The 19,286-nt window shown below is 45.2% G+C and overlaps 1 protein-coding gene across 1 annotated transcript in view; it reads right to left on the bottom strand.

The window, feature by feature from the left end:
• Positions 1-6,118: 6,118 nt before the first annotated feature.
• Positions 6,119-19,286, bottom strand: part of LOC135396777 (homeobox protein SIX6-like) — a 70,693-nt gene continuing 57,525 nt past the window's right edge. The window contains exon 2 of the mRNA XM_064627938.1: positions 6,119-9,128. Coding sequence (XP_064484008.1) covers positions 8,828-9,128 — 301 coding nt within the window. The 3' untranslated portion in view covers positions 6,119-8,827. The remainder of the gene's footprint in view (positions 9,129-19,286) is intronic.

Genomic DNA, 19,286 nt, shown 5'->3' with positions numbered 1-19,286 from the left:
CTGCTGTCCTCCGGCGGTGTCCTTTCGAATTTCATACGCATCACTTATTTATTTATTTATTTATTTCCCCGAATCATCTTGTAAATGAATTAAGAATTTACGCCACCTCCACGTGGACGCACACCAACAAGCCACACTTTTCCCTTCTGCACTGCTTTGCGCAGCTCCCCTGTGCGGCTGGTTTCTGCCAAAAAATGTCTCCCTCTCCGGAGACGTTTTCCTCACTATCCTTTTTTAGTTCACTACACACTAGAAAGCAAGGGCAAAAAATGGCGGGCAATGGCATGGTTGCCTAGACGTCCTTTCTGTTCACCGCCAAAGACGGCGGAGATGCAACCCGATCCGCATTGAGCGCAAGGCCAGCATGCGCTGTCAATCATTTCCGAAGCAATGCACGCTGTCTGGCATATTCAGAAGCGGGCTTCCATTATCGTGCATTCTTACGAATAACCTCGTCCCATTACGTTTGGAGAGCCTCTTCCTTTTTTTTTTTTTTTTTGACAGAATAGAAACGGCGAGTAAAAAAATATGGTGTCACCGTATGAGACGAAAGTTATGATTGGTTCTTCGAGAGATTTGATGTGTTCACTGAGCTTCCTGAAGCTCGGATTATGTTGGGTCGAAACGATTTTCTCGCAGAAAAAGGTAGTGGATTCACGATAATGACGCTTCAGTGGAAGGACGGGTGCTTTTCTTGTCACGATGTCCGTCCATTGCCTAATGGGGCTTTTGCAAGAGTGTTTCGTAAGCGTGAAGGACATTTGCCTCTGATGTGTCTTCAGTTTACCTGCGGACTACAAGAGATTGTGTAGTAGGATATCAAAGTGTCATATAAAATTAAAGGGCCGTCGCGCTTTTACATTTACTCCCAATAGTACCCTGCCAACAATCTGCTTGAAAAATTTCGTGTTACCGACTAAGGAACGCTGATTCTTGTGGTGCCTTTATTATCGGGCTGTTAGTCTCTGATGACCTGGGTTCGAATATAATATTTATTTCACTTGTTTACCAACATGACCGAACATGAACTATGTCGAACAATGAACTATATGAACTACTGCCTCATAGCATATGCCGACATTTGCCTTAGAGCGCTAAGGAAAACGCAGGGGAAGTGCCCAAACAATAACAACGACGACGACGATGATGATGGCGATGATGATGATGAAGATTTCATGAGGCGGTTCACCACTTAAGACGCGGTGCCCTATCCCATTGCCTGTGAGCTGGTATAAAAAGTATGAATGGCATGAATGGGGAATGGAAGAATTTGATTCAGAGGGTGTAATAGCTATACAGCTCTTGCAATGGAGCACGTAGCACCCATGATGGGTTGCTGAAAGCTCCAACTTTACTTTATTTTACTAATTTATTAACTAACTAACTAACTATGAATGGCATTAAAGTGTATGGGATGCTCGCAGAGACTCAGTGAGATCTCAGTTGAGCTGAGTTGAAACAAAGTAGAAAAAAAAAACGGAGGTAGAGGAACTCATTACGAGAGCCGGCTACTCGAGATCACTTAGAAAAACAAAAAAAATGGCTAACTACAATAAGAACAATTAATGACAGAGACACTCAGCCAGTGACTCACACAGAGAGTCATACTGTCTCCACTAACTTGGAGTCTGCGCAAAATCGCACAGACGCCTCCATGGCGTGGAATTGATGGTCCGGTGACCTCGACATCGAAGGGTGTGCCAGCCGAGCTAAAGAAGCTTGTAGATACAGTCGGTACTGCTGATACCGTGGATAGGATAATGCGATCTGTTCAGTGTCCTCAACAGTCCCACAGGTGCCACAGTTAGGTGAATCTGCCTTCCCAAGCTGGTGAAGCAAACGTCGGTTGTAGGGCACATTGAGGCGGAGCCGGTGGTACAGTGACGCAAACGGCTTAGGGGATCAGTGAGACCTGTAGTTACTCCAGTAGGCCCGTTGTGGTTAAGAAGCCCAAAACAAAGAGCACAGCGCCTGCATATCGGAAAGTATCCCAGATAACACAGGCAGTGCCCGTATTCGAACAAGGGCGCTAGTGCCTTTCCCTCAATTATCGTGCTTCAATCGAAATATTCAAAGTTCAGAGACTTAGGTGTCGTGATTGTCTTTCTTTCTTTAATTGGCTTCAATTACTATAACGGGACCACCACCGCCACCACTAAGAAGGTATCGCCTTCTTTGCACAGCAGGCACTAGATGTCGAAAATTTAGGGTGTGCTCTGCCTCAGACTTTCGCAGTCAAGCATGTTGAGGGTTTCATCAACCGAGTCTCAACCCAATCCAAGCCAATCCAATGCGCGTTTTTTTAGCAACGTTACCACCACTACCTATACTACAACTTTACATGTCACTGTTCCTGTCTTTCCACGTGGACACACGGAAGTGTATTTGAGTTCCTATACGCCCCATAATTCACTTTTGATAATGTACAGCAAACGCCCTCTCTTTCTGTTCCCTTGCGGAGTCTCGTCATTGCGTTAAAATGATTCGGTCTGTGCAATCACCTCCAAAACACGTTCGAAATGCTTTCAGGGACTCGTTCTATATCTCTGCTGTAGAAAATGAGATACCTCATGCACTTCTGTTCGTCTTTTCTTGGCCCTACCTCTCTTACAAATTGACCGACCTTACACGTTAAAGCACAAGGACAGTGTAGGCTGGGCAGTGTCGGACCGGTCACGCTAATTGAGCACGGCAGGACGTCGACAGGGGGAGCATTTCGCACCGCATCCATCACCGAGAAGCAAAATGGCCGATACTTTGTTATACCCGAACATAACGCACCTGGCGGTCCTGTCTCTCACTCTCTCATGTATAGTCACGCATGTGCGACCTCCGAACACAGACAAGAAGAACAGTATAAGGGGAAAGAGGGGTTTACCAAATGCGGAGGTGCTGTTTCTTCTCGATTGATTGTTGCAATATCTTTCGGCGAGGACGATATCGTCGCCAACACCGCCGACATCCGTGTCTGAACACGGCCGAAGACGCCAGCAACTTGGTGGCGAGGTACAATTTGCTTAGTGAAGCCGTCCTCTGCGAGGGACATAGCGTGCCGTCTGCTGAGATTTCGAAGCACGTTAGAAGCACTGAGGTAGCCGTACGTAATCCACAGACCGACCACTGTGGCCTCACTCATTGTTGTCTCACGACGTAAATTCTGAGATAACTCCGTATTAGTGTGCCCGGATGTTCCAGAGCGCTTAGAGAGCGATCCTGTTCGTGTTTTAGATGTGAACCAAGTATTCTTGCCCATAGACTGCGACACATGAGTGTATCCCTGGTCATGCTTGCATTGGTGAGCATGACGCAGCTGATGGGGAAGCACTCCGCAGCAAACCCATGCACGAGACACATTTTATGAGTGCAGATGCAAAGAATAGCATGTGCTTTGCCACCCGCGCCACCGCATAACTATAAGCAGATGAACAACGAAAGCGGCGCTTTTACATAGTAGATTCTCATCTTTCTTAGAGCAGGTTCACGTCGCCACCATTGCCCCGACCACTGGAGACATTATTTCACCGACTAAGACTGAGAGAGAGAGAGAGAGAGATACATGATGACGGTGATATGGGGACTGAATGTCCGATTTGGGAACGCATTTCCGCGTAAAATTGGTGGCGCAACCTCATCGACATGATCAACTGTGGAGCCCTGTAGTGACGCCAGTATAGTCGAAACGTCCCTTTGGAACAGGGTCTAGTCCTCCACATTACTTTTAACTACCATCATAATCATCACTACGAATGAAAATGAATGATCGAACAGCAAGATTATGCTTAGTAGTACAGCTTCATGTCGAGCTCTAAACTCTGGTCATGGTGACGGTATCTGGATTAAAGACGAATTGCTCTAAAGGGATAACCTCACGGCTGGACATATTTAGGGTGGTGGTGGCGCTGGTGGTTGTGAAAGGGCTCGCCGTTGTCGGCCTGACAGAGGTGGACAACGTCACGACTGACGCCCTGGGGGAATGTGAGGAAATATTTAGGGTCTGACTTTTTCGGATTAAACACGATTTCTCCCCGAATTCCAATCACGAATCCACGTTGTATCGTCACGCATCGCGTGCATTATTTAGTAACAGTTTTTGCGCGTGTCTGACGTAAATAATATTTGAGGGCAACAATACGCTATGCGAAGCACATTTGATGTTTCAACATGCGGTGCTTGCAATATGTGCTGCACTATAAATGGCGAGGTATGTATGTTTGACCAATGTACGCATTTCAACTGCAGACGCGCCCTGCTCGACAGAAAGAAAAACACGTCCCTATAACACGTAATCAGGGTTGTTAAAGTTATTTTTCAAAAGTAACTAAGTTACAGTTGCAGATACTCAGCTTGTAAAGTAATTTAGTTACAGTTAGAGTTACTGACAGGAAAAAAAATACTCAGATACAGTTACAAATACCTTGGAAAAGTATCCGAGTATGGGTGGAGTTACTTTTTGCAATTCTGTACGCAGACCATATCTTTCGCCTTTGGCTCATAATAGGTGTCACTCTAGAGCCACAGAGACATCCTTTCTTGGGTAATCGTACGTAATTGCAGGTAAAACATTGAAAGGAACGCCTAAACTGGGGGTAACCGAGACAGGGACAAAAATTGGCTCACTGAGCAACAAATAAACATTTTAATTGCCAAAAAATCTCACTGAGTTTCGCATGGCCATCAGATCCATGGACTGAAGATCTTATGCCCCGACTAGTTCTCTGTGAGACTGCGATTCTGGTGGGCAAATTATATGAAATGTATACAATGAATACAGTACATCACACAAGCGAAAAATGTGCAGCACAGCACTATCTACGCTCTGCAAACACAACACACAACTGTAGTATAAAGTGCCTCAACGCCTCAACAGTGCCTGTACTCGCACACTTGTTTGAAAATCACACAATTGGTTCACACTGCGCATTCATCACTCCTGGTACTTCTTGTTCGCACGCAGTAGCACCAGTCATCTCAAAGTTTTTGTCCGTCATCCGAGTACGCAGCTTAGTGCCCACAAGCCCTCCAAGGCTGAATAGCCTTTCCACAGAGCTCTGCACTGCTTGGAAGCGCATGGAGGATCCCTAGTGTCGGCGCGCCCTTCGCCCCATCTCCTGCTTTGCGACAGTGTTTTGCCGTTTTTGCTCAAAAAAATACTCAAAAAGACAGATACAAGTTACTGAAAAAAGTAATTAAGTTACAGTTAGAAGTACGTGTTTGAAAATGTATCTAATATTTCCTCGAGATACACAAAAAGTATCTAAGTACACGTACTCAGATACTTTTACTATTAACAACCCTGAACGTAATCCCTACAACACGTGATTATATCAGTAGCACTTGATTTCATTCCGAATTACAGATTTCAAAGTGGTACATACCACACTGTTCTGTACATGCAAAATAACACAACAGGTCTTTTCAAACAGAAAGAAGTAGTTTATTTAAATAACGCGTCAGTTTCCTTCCTCACGCACACACACAACATGCACACGCGCGCGTCACACATTCCAGTAGAGAACATACACAGCAAGAATGAAACGCTACACATTTGAATCGGAATTTCGGCAGAAACCGATGTTTTCCTTTTTTTGCTAAAAAAAGGGGAGAAGGTGACGCCTTCTTTGCACAGCAGGGACTAGAATGTGAAAAGTGTAGGGTGTACTCTGCCGCAGACCTTCGCAGCCAATCACAGTTTCGTCAATTGACGTTAAATCCAATCCAAGCCAATAAAATGTGCTTTTTTTTTACGAAATCAATCGCAAATACTTGAACTTAAAGGGGAACTGAAGTTCCAAAAAATATCTTGGAAAAAATATCTCTTCGCGGAATGGAAGTTGCCGTTACCTTGACACCATCACAGAATGAACGAGGTTCATTCGTTGCGTCGTTCGTGATTTATGAGCGAAAGAAACCGCAATGTGCGCTTTCGCTCTCCCTCTCCTTCTCAGGAAGCGCGATAATGCGGAAAGGCCTCCGATTGGTCTCTTCAAACGACCTCCCATGATGATAGGAGATGTCGTTTGAAGAGCCCAATGCGAGCCCGCTCCGCATTGTCGGTCTTCTTGAGAAGGAGAAGAAGAGAAAAACCGTAAGTTGCGGTTCTTTCGCTCATAAACCACGAACGACGCAACGAATGAACCTCGTTCATTCTATGATGGTGTCAAGGTAACGGCAACTTCCATTCCGCGAAGAGATATTTTTGCACTACACCATGTATTCACGCGAGCGACATCCCCCACAATGCCGCTGTGGAAGATGCGAAAAACGTCATAGCTTTCTGCTGTCACGTGATCGCGAGCGCACAACGTCGTGTCTTCAACTGCACTGCTAACCGTGGGGAATATCCTGCGACACAGCCACAAGATATTCCGTAGCAGACGACAGGAAAAGACGCTGTCGGTGTCATCTGCTAAGTGTCGTCTGCTAAGTGAGCAGTACGCCACTCCCGATATTCCGGCACCGTGTGAATGCTCAACATAACACGGGACGGAACTACGGCTCCGTGAGCAGTGTTTTCGCTTTTTGTTCCACTAGAATATTCCATGAGGATGTCGCTCGTGTGAATACACGGTTAGTGCCCCTTTAAATCACTATATTTTGGGTATAATCTAGCTGACATCGACAAATTACTACTGAAACGCTTTATACTTAGGAAAATATTGGTCTGAGTACGCATATTTCAGTACATGAACTCTTTTTTAACCTTTTACAGAAACTATAGTGTGTGAGCTGCTGCATCACTTCACTTGTGACAGGTTCACCCACTCTTTTCATAGTGGTAATAGCTGAGTAGTTAAGGAAAGCGAACTATTTACAAACGCCATCATATTATATGTACAAAGAGTAAGAACCATATTGATGTTTCCTTCCCAGGTGCTATAAACATAAGGATGTATTACTGGCTACATAACCTCTGTATTTGTACATTATCTACAAGTACAACACTCAGAAAAGAAGGCGTGCAACTATCATGAAGTGAGTGTCTTCTACTCCGGGCTTACACTCGTTATTTCAAACACACAGCCTCGTGGTCGTCAATTGCTTCGCGTTGATGGGTAACTGTTATTGCACGAAAATACCGCGGCGAAATGTGGCGAAACGAAAAAACGCGCGCGTCATCGCTCCTTCGAGGTTCGAATCTGTTCGCGATGGCTTCGCGAGCGAAACGCGTCATCACGTGGCATGGCTGAGCCTTGCGATAACTTTTCGCCAATGAACGGTGCTTGCGGTTGGATTACCCGCTTCTTGGTGACGTTTCGAGTATTTGTCGTTCTTAGCACTGGCAGATATTCGGGGCTGTCCTCAATGCAAGTGTTGCACGGTTGACTGGTCTGGAAAGTGCGGGTTGCAAGGAAACTCAGTTAATTGTTAGGTAGTAGGAAACATTTCGCGTATCCAATTACCACTGAGGTGAACTATACGTACAGATACCGTTTTCCGAAGTCTCCATATTACTTTTAATCCAATCCAATCCAATGTGATGCAGAAGCTATATGTGAGAAATAGGTTTAATGCTTTTTAGGAGAATCAAATTTGCCGAATTTGACCAAAAGTTAGCACTATGTCTTCCTTCGTATCCTGCCTAATATTTGTCTACATATCACAGCGTATAGCACTGTCTATAAGGTTTCTCTCTTTTCATGTGTTTCTTGACTGTCACTGCAACGTCACACTGAACATCCTTACAGCTCCTTAGAGTCCTCACGCACTGTCGTCATATAAAAAAAACCCGTACCGCCTCGAATACAGGAATATATGACTGTTATACCATACCGGGTAATGAATCATTATAGCTTCCGCCAGCCCTGTTGACCACCAAGAAACAGATTCAAATAATACAGCACCAACTACATACACCAGTGAAAGATCCAGTTCGTTTCCGCCTTGAATGTCGGTTTTCAACGTGATGAGTCACCAAGTGAAATCCTTCACGGAACAGTTACTGTATGCGCGTTTCATCAGGAGGTAGACCTCACGAGTGTACGTGAAGATGATGAAGTCGGGAGAGTATTGAATGGTGTGCCAGTTCTGAGTGGAAATCTTTGCAGTCTTGTGAAAACGAAGCACTCCTGCGGTACCTTGTTGCTGAAATTGGTCTTCTAGAAGTCACAGGGTTTGCGTTCGTGGATAGGGTTCAGCTCGTACATGACTTATCATCTGTCACGATGGTGCAATTACAAAGTTCTTTTTTTTTTTCTGATATCTTCGAGCTTCAGCTGAACACACACTGTACGCGAACACTATACACTCCTGCACAAGGTCTCAAGGTTCCTCCGATGAATAATTCGCAGGTCTTCGAGCTGTCTAGATGCCACCATTATGTCATACATAATCGCGGCGCCGATCGAGGTTACATAGAGGCCCTACTGAGTAACCTGCGTTTTCAATTTCCCGCGCGGAATACAGTACAAGATCTGATTCATCCGACGTCATAGCATCGACCTTGTGATATGTTTCACACTGCACCGCTGATAAGGCTTGATCACTTGTCGTCTTCCGACGGTGGTTCTGGCGTAGACGACACAACGTCAACCCTCTCTTCGTCGGCGTCATGCTCTCTGTCTGGACTGATGGACTTCTTGAGACTTTGCTCGTGGAACTGTTGAACTGCCGCTGCGTAAAACGGCGGTTGCGCTGGCTGCGCTGGCGGAGGTGGCAGGGACATAAAGAGATACTGCAGGTATTGCTCGAAGGACGGCAAGGCATCCGCGAGCGGAACCGCCAGTCCTGGCCCGGGTATCCCAGGTGGCAGCGGTCCCGGCCCGGGGGCTACGGCGATGCCCCCGGCGCCCGCTCCCCCGGAAACCAGGGGAACGGGCGGGGCTTCATGTCATTGTGGCCTAGGCGACGGCGTGCGACTCGACTCCGAGCTTGTGGAGAGCGGGGTCGGGCTGCTGGGCGCCGCCGAGCTATCGCCGTAGCTACCGCAGCTGGTGTCATCCGTCGGAGACTTGGGTCTGGCAGGGGATCGGTGCGAAGGTACCGTGGTGGCTGGCGGACTGGGCGAGGGAACTTTAGAATTGTGATGGTGGTGGTGATGCCGATGCGAACCTGTCGAGCTGGAACTGCTCGAACTCCCGTAGCCTTGTTGCGCCAGTTGTTGCTGCTGCTGCATCTGCTGCTGGAGTAACCTGCGATCAATAAAACATCCGTGAGTTCCTCACGAATGTTGCACGACAAAATACAATATGACAACTCCGTTTAGAGTGGCACGAGGGAAACACATCGAGACGGGAAGCAAACACTCCCGAGAACCTTTACAGTAGCATCGGCTTGTTTTTAGGTTGTGTTCTACGTGCGTCTCCTTTCTGATCACCTTGTTCGGTTTCACGCGTTCGCTACATTTAGAGCGCTACAAAATATGGCCGTTCATTACTGTTAGTTGGACCATGTTACTTTAGTCACTTCTGCTCATCGTTCATTGTAAAAGAGAACCAGTTATACTTTTTCCACTTACATGAACCTCTAACAGATACCATCAGACCCCATGTACCCAATATTTTTAATATTGCTCGCATTACAACAACAACAAGAAATAACTGATGACCATGACATTGGGTGTTTCAACACTGGGAACACTGCCTCATTACATGTGCAACATTGGAAGAAACATATGATGATGAAATGAAATGAGTGAAGTATAAGTCGTTTGCGGAACAAAACGAAGTCAGTCATATGTAGTTACGTGCATTGCACGATCTTCATAAGCCCTCATCTCATACGTCCGATTGCAATCCCGCGTCACGTCACTCGCTGTCTCTCTTCTGTATAGCCTTATAGATGTCTAAAACTTGGTGGGTGAGCACCAAAAGACAACTGTCCGCTACATGCGCTGTACGTTCTCAGTGTCACAGCTTTATTGTTTCGAAGTCCACCCTTCTGAAGGTCGTCGGTAGCACATGTACGTAGGCTTTTGGGGTCGAGAGTCACTCAAAGGCCCATTATACGGACTTAAAGTCGCCTGTGCCACATGCAGGGGCGTCCCATGCATATAACGGGACAAGAGTAGTACGCGTATAGGCAGATTACATCAAGGTAGCCACGAAGTTGCTCTCCGACTGCTCCTTCCCGAAAGAGCATGTCGTCTCTGTGCAGAAAAAGTGCACGAATACACGAAGCTCATTAAGGTTAATTTGTCCATATTTCCCCCTCCCTCCCCCCTTTTTTTTTCAGGATAATTCCGCAGTGGTCTTCGATAATGCAGCACCTCGCCGTTCATCTTGCCGGCATACCTACACTCCAAGCAAGGAGTATATTGGGGAGCAGTTGCGGCTTTTTGTCTCTCAGGGTGCAGTTAGATCCCCATTGCAGTACGAATACACGTAGTCCACAAAACGTCGCATAAATATGGGGTGCGTTTACTCTCGAAAGGAACTAATGGTTGTGACCAATGCATCTAGTCCACAAAAAAGACTAAAATTACTGCTTTCTTTAGAGTGCGCCTCGATCCTGGTACCCATGGCCCTGACAAGCTGACATGCACAATGCTGCGCACGGTAACGCACAGTTTCTTGCATTTCATGGCAGCAGAGATTTCATGTCTGCTAAAGAAAGTTATCGTCGTGGCATCTAAACTATCGAATGTCTCCATGCATCATTTCGGTGTAATAACGTGCAGGAGGTCTCCGTCGTCAATGACCAATATCACGGCTATTGTTGATTTTGTACGAAACGAAAGTAGTCAAAAGCTACGCTTAAGCGAAACTGTGTCGCAACTAAGCCTGAAAAAATAGATTGAAAAGGCCAGCCATACGAAGACAGGGGAAGAAGAAAAAAAAAATGTTCCAGCTCTGCCGCACCCACTCTATCGCAGACAATCCGGAACACTTTACCTGCTTCCCAGCCATAAATTAATACGTCCAGTCTCATGTATTTTCCCCCGTGTTGCGGAAAGTTACCGGTTGGTCCGCACGTAATGCGACAAAAGCGCCCTCTGCTGCAAATGGCTGCCTATCACGCGTTTACTGTGATTAATGATGTCGTTCCCCGTCCTGACGGATGGTGCCGCTGCACGTACTGGCGACTGCAACGCTCCGCGCGTGGTTGCGGCTTCTGGAAGCTCGCTGAATGATGTGGTCAGACGCCAATTAGGAGAAGGGTTAAAGATCCTGTTTCATCGTTTTGAGCATTCAATGCGAGGTTATACGTGGAGCTAGACGTTTCGGGGAGCATATAGCATTGTGTTTCCTCGCTTTAATGAGCGTTCTTTTTGGGGGAGAATGAGAGCTAGGATTATGTTATCTGTAGGAAGGTTGGCTTGCAATCGCGTAATTTTCGACCGCTGTCGCAATATGTGCTGACAATGCTAAGAGGCCTCGGATGGGTTTCGCAGCGATCACGCACGATGATTGGGCAAATCGTTTGAGGAGACCAATGGGAGCCCGGCAGCCCGCTCCGCACTGTCGGCGTTCTTGAGAAGGAGAGGAAGTGGGAAAGCGTAAATTGTGGTTTCTTTCGCTTATAAATCACGAACGACGCAACCAATGAATCTCGTTCCTTTTGTGTTCCTTTGTGTCAAGGTAATGACATCTTTAATTCCACTAGGACAAATTTTTGCACTGTAGTTCCTCTCTAAACGTGTTATGTGGTTAACTTCTGTTAACTTCTGTAGATGGAAGCTCTCGTGAACTCCAAACAAAAAAAAAAAAAAAAAAGAAAAAACGTCGTTCACGAGTGCCCGGAAAGTGCATCAATTCCATCAAAAGTTCTTTTTCTCTCTCTCTCTCTCTTTTCCTTTTTGTTTAAATGTACGTTGCTCGGTACGAATTTTCGTACTGTCTTAATAGGTCGTGTTCCTTCCATGTTAATGTCGCACGTCACTGTGTCTGTTGTGTCAGAAATAAAACAGAATTTCGCCGCATAACATGTTTCGCGCCAAACCAGTGCACCGAACAATACAGTTATCGCTTTAGATTTGAGGAGAGAGCGTGGCGTAAGATATTTTGTGACAACTAACATTGCATCCAAATTGCCACAAAAGGGCGTATACACCACAACGACGGGACACACGTGACGTTTTATAGTTTTTCCATCCATCAAGATTTCACGTACCCCATGACAATCATATACACACAATCCAGCATTCACAAAAATCTCAACGGCACTTATCGAACCGCGTCACGGGGTGCATAGTGATTTCTCCAGCCGATTAACGACCACCGGAAACGGCGAGAACATTCCGCGGACCACAGCAGGCACGAGACCACGGACCACTTGAACGCAGCCGAACGGAGACAGATTGCACAGGACAGAGACGGTTCCCTTGCAGGGAATATTCTCTCCCTTTCTTTCTTTAGATGTAAAGTCAGTGATGGGGAAGGTGGAAAGGGGAGTGGGTCTCATTTGCGTTTAGCTCACAGTCCGCACGAGTCGTACGGGAGGTCCAATCAAAAGAAGCCAGAAGGGAAATTTCAAAATGCCGTTGGAGAGTGCTCGCTTCGAAGCCATTCATTTGAGAAGCTCTCATTGAAAGTATGCCGAACGACAGATGCTCATGAATGAAAAAACTGAACGTTCATCGAATACTTCACCATAACGAATATGGTTGTTTTCGCGCGTTTTTTTTTTTTTTTTCATCCGATCAATGATCAATGAAGAGTAATGTTGCGTAGATCAACGTAAGGTAAATTATAGTTACGACAACATTCTTTATGCCGTTACGGATCTCCTAGATCGTTATTATTGCCACTGGTTGTGGTTAACGAACGTTTAACGAACTTATTAACATACTTGTTAGCATATTATATGGTCGTTAGACGTGTTGTAGAATTCAGGTGATCATGATGATGATGGTGGTGGTGGTGGTGACGACGCGAACAACAAAAGAACGCAAAAATAAGTCGCCGGATTGGCTACCCCAGCGCCCCTACGCTTGATTAGTTATCTATATAAGCTCTTCTTGTCCCACAAACATCTCTAACAAATGCCCATACAGTATACTTGTGCACATGGCACAAACCGCGACGAACAACAACAACAAATAGATCATGACTATGGCCTGGGGTGATTGACCGCTGGAGAGCAGTGCACTACCGCATTACACGCGAAACATGAGATGTGAGATATGAAAATGAAGTTATGTGCAAGTACAACACTTGAATTCTCCTCCACTGGCTGCGCAGCGCTACGTCACACAAAAGGAAGGTGAAGAAAGAAACACATGAAAGAAGCGCCAGTGGTCATTGAGATGCAGGGGAGGACCCTACAGCGTCTGGAGCAAACCGGTAGACAAGAGGAACTCCAAGAACATCAGAAGACATCGACGGTGTTGCACAGGCTCTGACATGGGCCAAGAATTGCAGCCAGGTTGAACGTCTGGCGGCTAGCACCACTCAGCTGAGCACAGAGTTGTTGCCGCCTCTCCGTTTAGTGGAGCTTACATTCTATTAGGACGTGCTCAATGTTCGCTACGACGCCACATTTGGAGCATAGGCTGCTGTCACAGTATCCGATCCGGTACTTCAATTGGGGAGTGAAGGCTACATTGAGACGAAGCCTGTGCAGCAGGGGCGTAAAATAGCGTGGTAAACGGTCTGGAACTGAGAAGGACAAAGTTGGGTCCACCGAATACATGAAAGACCTGTCAGTGATGTCCCGACTCCACTGCTGGCGAGCTAGTGGCTGAATGAGCTCATTCAGAAGTGATCTCCTGTCTCCTCTTGATAACACTATCGGTACAACCGTCCAAGACTGTTGGGCAGCCGCTGTCGCTCTGTCGGCCTCTTCGTTTCCGCTCAAACCACAGTGACCCGGGACCCACTGCAGGGATATATCATGACCGTGTTCACTTAGACGCTGAATTTGATGGAGTATATCAGTGACGACTGGGGCGAGCGGTCCACATATCCCCATGTTGGCTATACATAGAAGAGCAGCCTTTGAATCTGAGTAAACGGCCCAGGTCCGCGGATCGTCACACGTCTTACGCAGAAACAACAGGATAGCATATAGCTCAGCCGACGTTGATGATGTGCGGTGTGAGAGACGCTATCCATGCGACACACAGTCCGTTGGGATAACAAACGCAGACGATTAACATTCATGACTGGTGGATCCGTCAGTGAAAACTGCAGTGTGGTCAGTATATCGACTATGCATCATATCCGCTGCAAGCTGTTTCAGAACTGATGTAGGCACTTGGTTTCGTTTGACGTTAAGACAAGGAATTGACAATGAGATCGATGGTAATGGAAGCGACCACGGAGGCGTCGTGTACACCACTGATTTTGCAGAAAACGGGGGAACCTTAGGTTTCATTTCCATGAAACAGTTGTATGCATTACTTTGCTTCCGGCGACAAACATTCGCTATTAGTGCACGACGAAGATCGATTATCAGTGACGAATATTCTGATATTTTGTTCTAGCAACTGTGCGACATAATTATATTTTCGCTTTGCGAAGCAAGAAGCAATGTATGTGGTTGTTTTGTGTGTGTGCGTTTTTCTTTTTCTTTTCTTTTTTTCTTTTTAGCCAGATGTTCATTACCACTTGACCGCATATACGAATAAAAATACTTAAACGAAAGTATACTTTCGTTTAAGTATCTTAAGTATCTTAAGTATCTTAAGATCTAAGAACAGTTTATAAACTGTTCTTAGATCATCTGTGAGAGCTTAGACGACCCAAAAAAAACAATAGCTGTGCAAACGCTGTCACGTGATCTGCTACGATGATTTATAACTAAATTTTGTAGTCAGCACGTTGGCTGTGCAGTGACGTCACCGTCACGAACTTCCACTCCAGCCACCGATTCCAGACCAAACTTACAGACTAATATTTTACGATATAGTATGTTAAAACACTCCTCAATCACGGTTACTTCAGCCAGCACCTCGTCCGCTATAAGGTGATGTAGCTCATGCTTACGTCAATAGTGAGTTTTAGTATATTGTACGCTGTCGCCTTTGCGTACGTAAGGGATAGCGTTAGTAGTTCCGCGTATGCGCAAGACACAAACAGAGCTTTGCGCAGAACCGCCACGCTATCCCTTACGTTCGCAAAGGCGACAACGTACGATATAGTAAAACTCACCAAGTGACACATGAAGCGGATGCGAACGTAACGTTCCTTTTTCTTGTTTATCTCAAACTAGGATGCTCTGCTATAGATTTGTATTTTTAATTTTATTTATTTATTTATTTTATTTTATTTCATTTATTATTTATTATTATTTTTATTTTATTTTATTTTTTTCAGATTGCATCGACACGCAGTCGGATACAACTCTAATATCAAAATCAGTCGTCTGCTTCGAACCGTGCTTGAAATCCCGCATAAATCGTGAAGTCACCTTCTCTACAAGTCACGATCCGTGATTATCAAGCGTCGATATGTATACCATATATGCGAAACGGCAGGTAATCTGCGCGCAGGATCTAAATCCTCTCGTCTGTCCATATAGGATTTCCTGCGGAAGTAAATGGCCACGCCCACAGAACGGCCGGAAATGTATAGCTACATGTTCTTCTCCTCGTTTTTGTTCTGTCCGTGTTTTGTAGGAGATGAGAAGGTAAGACAAAACCGGCGATTGTCATTTCGCGTGATGAACGTGAAGATGAATGCCGACGCTGATCTCCGTCGTCCCGTGCTCACGATTGGCGTGTCAGTTTCGTAAGAGTGGGGCCTTCGTCTCACGACAAGGTGATTTTGCCGTTCGCTCTCAAACATGATGTGCGTATATTTGCGCGCATATTTTTGTGTGAGGCACCAGTTAATTCAAAACTGTCCTCATTTTTTTAAATACTGGAGGCTAATGTTATGTCCCAAGCAGTAGGGGGTGTTGAAGAACGAACGCCCGGGGACCAACTGGTTAATAGTCCCAAAAAACTGGTAACCCAGAAGATGTGGGTTCGAGCCCTACAGCTGGCTAACCTTTTCAGTGACTTACTTTTTTCATCTTTCACCAAAAAACCTGTTCGCGCATGCCTTCGCGCACAAGCCCATCCAAAAGCCCTCGTCGTCTGTAACAGGTGGTTTATATTCAATAACTGATGTACTACACAAACGCGTATGTTTAGAACACTGTACAATACAGCAACAATTCAACAGCAGCAATAAGTTAACAGAATGCCCTGAAAACAGAACACCTAAACAGAAGACGCTCCAATTCGTTTACAAAGTTTCTGGATTCAAAGACATTACGTGGTAATGAATTTCGATCTTCGACTGCAAATAAATGCATTGATTCTCGTGAAAGCTGTCATGACTTCGTATGATTCTTCGTTAAATGAGACAGCTTGGCGTACTCCGAAAGCATCACAAAATCTTTCCACTCATCATCATCATCCCCATCATCATCCTCTTCATTAGCATCATCATTCCAGGAGTTTTTCACCAAAGTAACTAGTGCAAGTGATGTGAAGTTGCGGGCCTCACACTAGTGAAGCCAAAACCTCCATTTTATTTTTTCTTAGAATCAAATCAAATCCAATCAATCTTGCGTGAAGTGTAGCAAAATTTGTGTGTACATGTATTGTCAACAAGTAGGGCACAAAGGAATTTTCAACAAAAGAGGAGGGAGAAAGAGAGAGGGAGAGACAGCTGTTATTTGAAATTATGGTTGGCCGGGGCGTTTGATGCGCTCAAGTTCTGTGTACAGTGAGGAAAACACTCGACTGAAACTTTTCTTGGGGACATTGAAACTTTGAGTTCTGCTCAAATTTAAAGAGCGTTTAGGTTATGAAAAATGATATAAATATATTTATAAACACAATCTAGGCCTTATGTGGAGAGGATCATATAAAGATGCTACAGCCTTAATCATCATCAGAGTCAAACAGTATGAATCATTAAAATGTAGCACGCATAATTAACATTAACGCTGAACAGTCGCCGTCACTGATCGTTAACGTAACACGCCGTTCACAATAAAACAAGCTCTCGAAACTTCTAAATGGATGTAACTGCTTTTGAAATGTTGGATGGGAGCTATATCTACACTATGGAAGCGGGTGCACTAAAGTGCATCCGTGTGATTGACAGCTGCGCCACGCCCGCTGCATTAAGAGTGGGTACGTAAGAGGGTGCGAGGGATGAAGTAATGATCGACCTCGGTAAGTGTGTTCTCAGAATACGTGCAATGAATTGCTCCTGTCGATGAAACCAGCTAAGTTGGATAGCACGTACATTTTGAAGGCCATTCGTGTCCGTATAGGAGACGCTCATTAGCTATAAACCCGCGAAGGAATGACGTAGGTCTTGTAGAATTACGCCTAATTCTCCATATTTTTCACGCATATCGCACGGTAATAATATACGGTATATAATATATATATATATAATATACAGTAATAATATAATAACGGTAATAATATACGCTAATAATAAAATAACGTTTCTTTTTTCTCTACTAGACCTGGAGTAGCTTGTCCTGCGGTGAGCGGGCTTACATCTCGTTTTTTTTTTCTCCTACCATCATCATCATCAACAACGTTTAAACTTTAAGATTACTTGAATTTACTTTACTTGCTTAATTTTTTTGACAACGCAGCACCATAGACGTGTTGAGTTCTGAGGAAGGTGCTTTTTTATTATGATTATTATTGAAGCTATACTTTCTAATGGCTCCTTGCAAGTGGATGGGGAGTGAATGTAAATTTTATTCCTTCCTTCTTTCTTTCTTTCCAAAATGACAGGGGGGTCACAAAGTTGACCTCAGTGAACGAAAGTGGATGGTGATGGTGATTTGATAAAGAAAAAAATGGGTATGTAAGTTTCGACGAACTGGCTACCAAAGTACGCCTACACACAGAAAGTTCAAACAGGTGATAGAGATGATGATGAACGAAAGTGGAACTTGTCCGGCTTCTTCGCTTTGTATATAGTGTCCCACATTCGTACGACAGTAATTTTCTTCACATTTTGCTGAGCACTCAGCTCTGAGTATCATAAAATAGACGGATTCACATTTTCGGAAGCACCCATCTCCCTATTTTGCTTTGTGCATTCATCAATCTTCTTTGCTTTGTTTCGTTTTTGTTTTGTGTGTTTGTTTAAACAAATGTAGAGCAAAAGGAATTATATCTTTCGAATCATATCAACTTGCTCATATGATTCTGTGGCGGTGTCAGTAGCTAACAAGACAAATGACAATAGACACAGCCGTACTACATTCCTAAAATAGGACTTCACCACATTACAAGTCTCCGCTTGTAATTCACAGTGGAACGATATTGCAATGCGCGTTAGAACACAGTTAGCACGTGAATTATTCCTTCTGTCCTTTCTCTCTCTTCCTTTCTGCATACCGTGCCCAGTTGTCCGTCACGTATAACCTCACCGATTACGCGATGGTAGGAGAGAGGACAGCAGGAATAGTTCGGGCACTAAACGTATTTTAACTCATATCGCAATGCATATCATTCCCCTGTGTCATTGATATGGGGATGAGACGGATATTGGATTTTGCGCTCATTTTCCTTTTCTTTTTCTTTCACACACGCGCCATGGGATGGCCACAGATGGCGCCCTGAAAGGGATACAAGCCGGTAAACAGGGATTGGGGAGACTCATCCTTTATGGATGGGTGCTCAGCAGCTGATGCGGTTCGCCTCGATGGACATTCGAGAACCTCCGCAGAGTTTTCACTCGGGCATTCGTGTGTCTTGCCTGCAGCCCTATATTGTGGGAGATGATTTCGTGCGCTTTGTAGTCAGTCATAAGTGTCCCAGATATTCAGCCGGAGGAAATTCGCGCGTGCTTTTTGACCTCAATTTGCTTATGCTGGCCGTTACTGGGCTGCGTTTCGTCGGTTTGAAATGTTTTGTTGTGCACGCGGTATAAGGACGAGAATCATCTTCCCTGTTCCGTTGGCTGTGATGCTCGCTTGAAGAACGCACGCCGTCCGTGCGTGCGCGAGGGATATACCTGTTTTGTGACCTATAGTTTAGCTGAGGAGTCTTGCTGTGGGCACATTTTGTGCTACTCGAGAAAACGAGACTATAAACACATCCAAAATTCAGAAATGCGTCAGCTACCCTTGTATGGCTTTTGCTTTCCTCGAGCGACATTATCGGTGTACTCACACGAACGACATTCCCCAGAGCACTTCAATGGAAGATGCGAGAAACGTCACAGCTTTCTGTTAGCACGTAACTGCGACTGTTCAATGTCGTGTATTTTCGTGCATTGCTAATCGTGGAGAATATCCCGCGGTGCAGCCACAATATAGCCCGTAGCAGACGACAGACAAAGACGCGGACGGTGTCGTCTGCGAAGTATAGCACTCCGGATAATCCGGCACCCTGCTAATGCTCAACATAACTGCCCTGCGAGCAGTTTTCTGCTTTT

The sequence above is a fragment of the Ornithodoros turicata genome, chromosome 6 (assembly GCF_037126465.1).
Source record: "Ornithodoros turicata isolate Travis chromosome 6, ASM3712646v1, whole genome shotgun sequence".
Lineage (NCBI taxonomy): Eukaryota > Metazoa > Arthropoda > Arachnida > Ixodida > Argasidae > Ornithodoros > Ornithodoros turicata.
The sequence above is the reverse complement of the archived record's forward strand: the minus strand, read 5'-3'. Positions and strand labels throughout refer to the sequence as shown.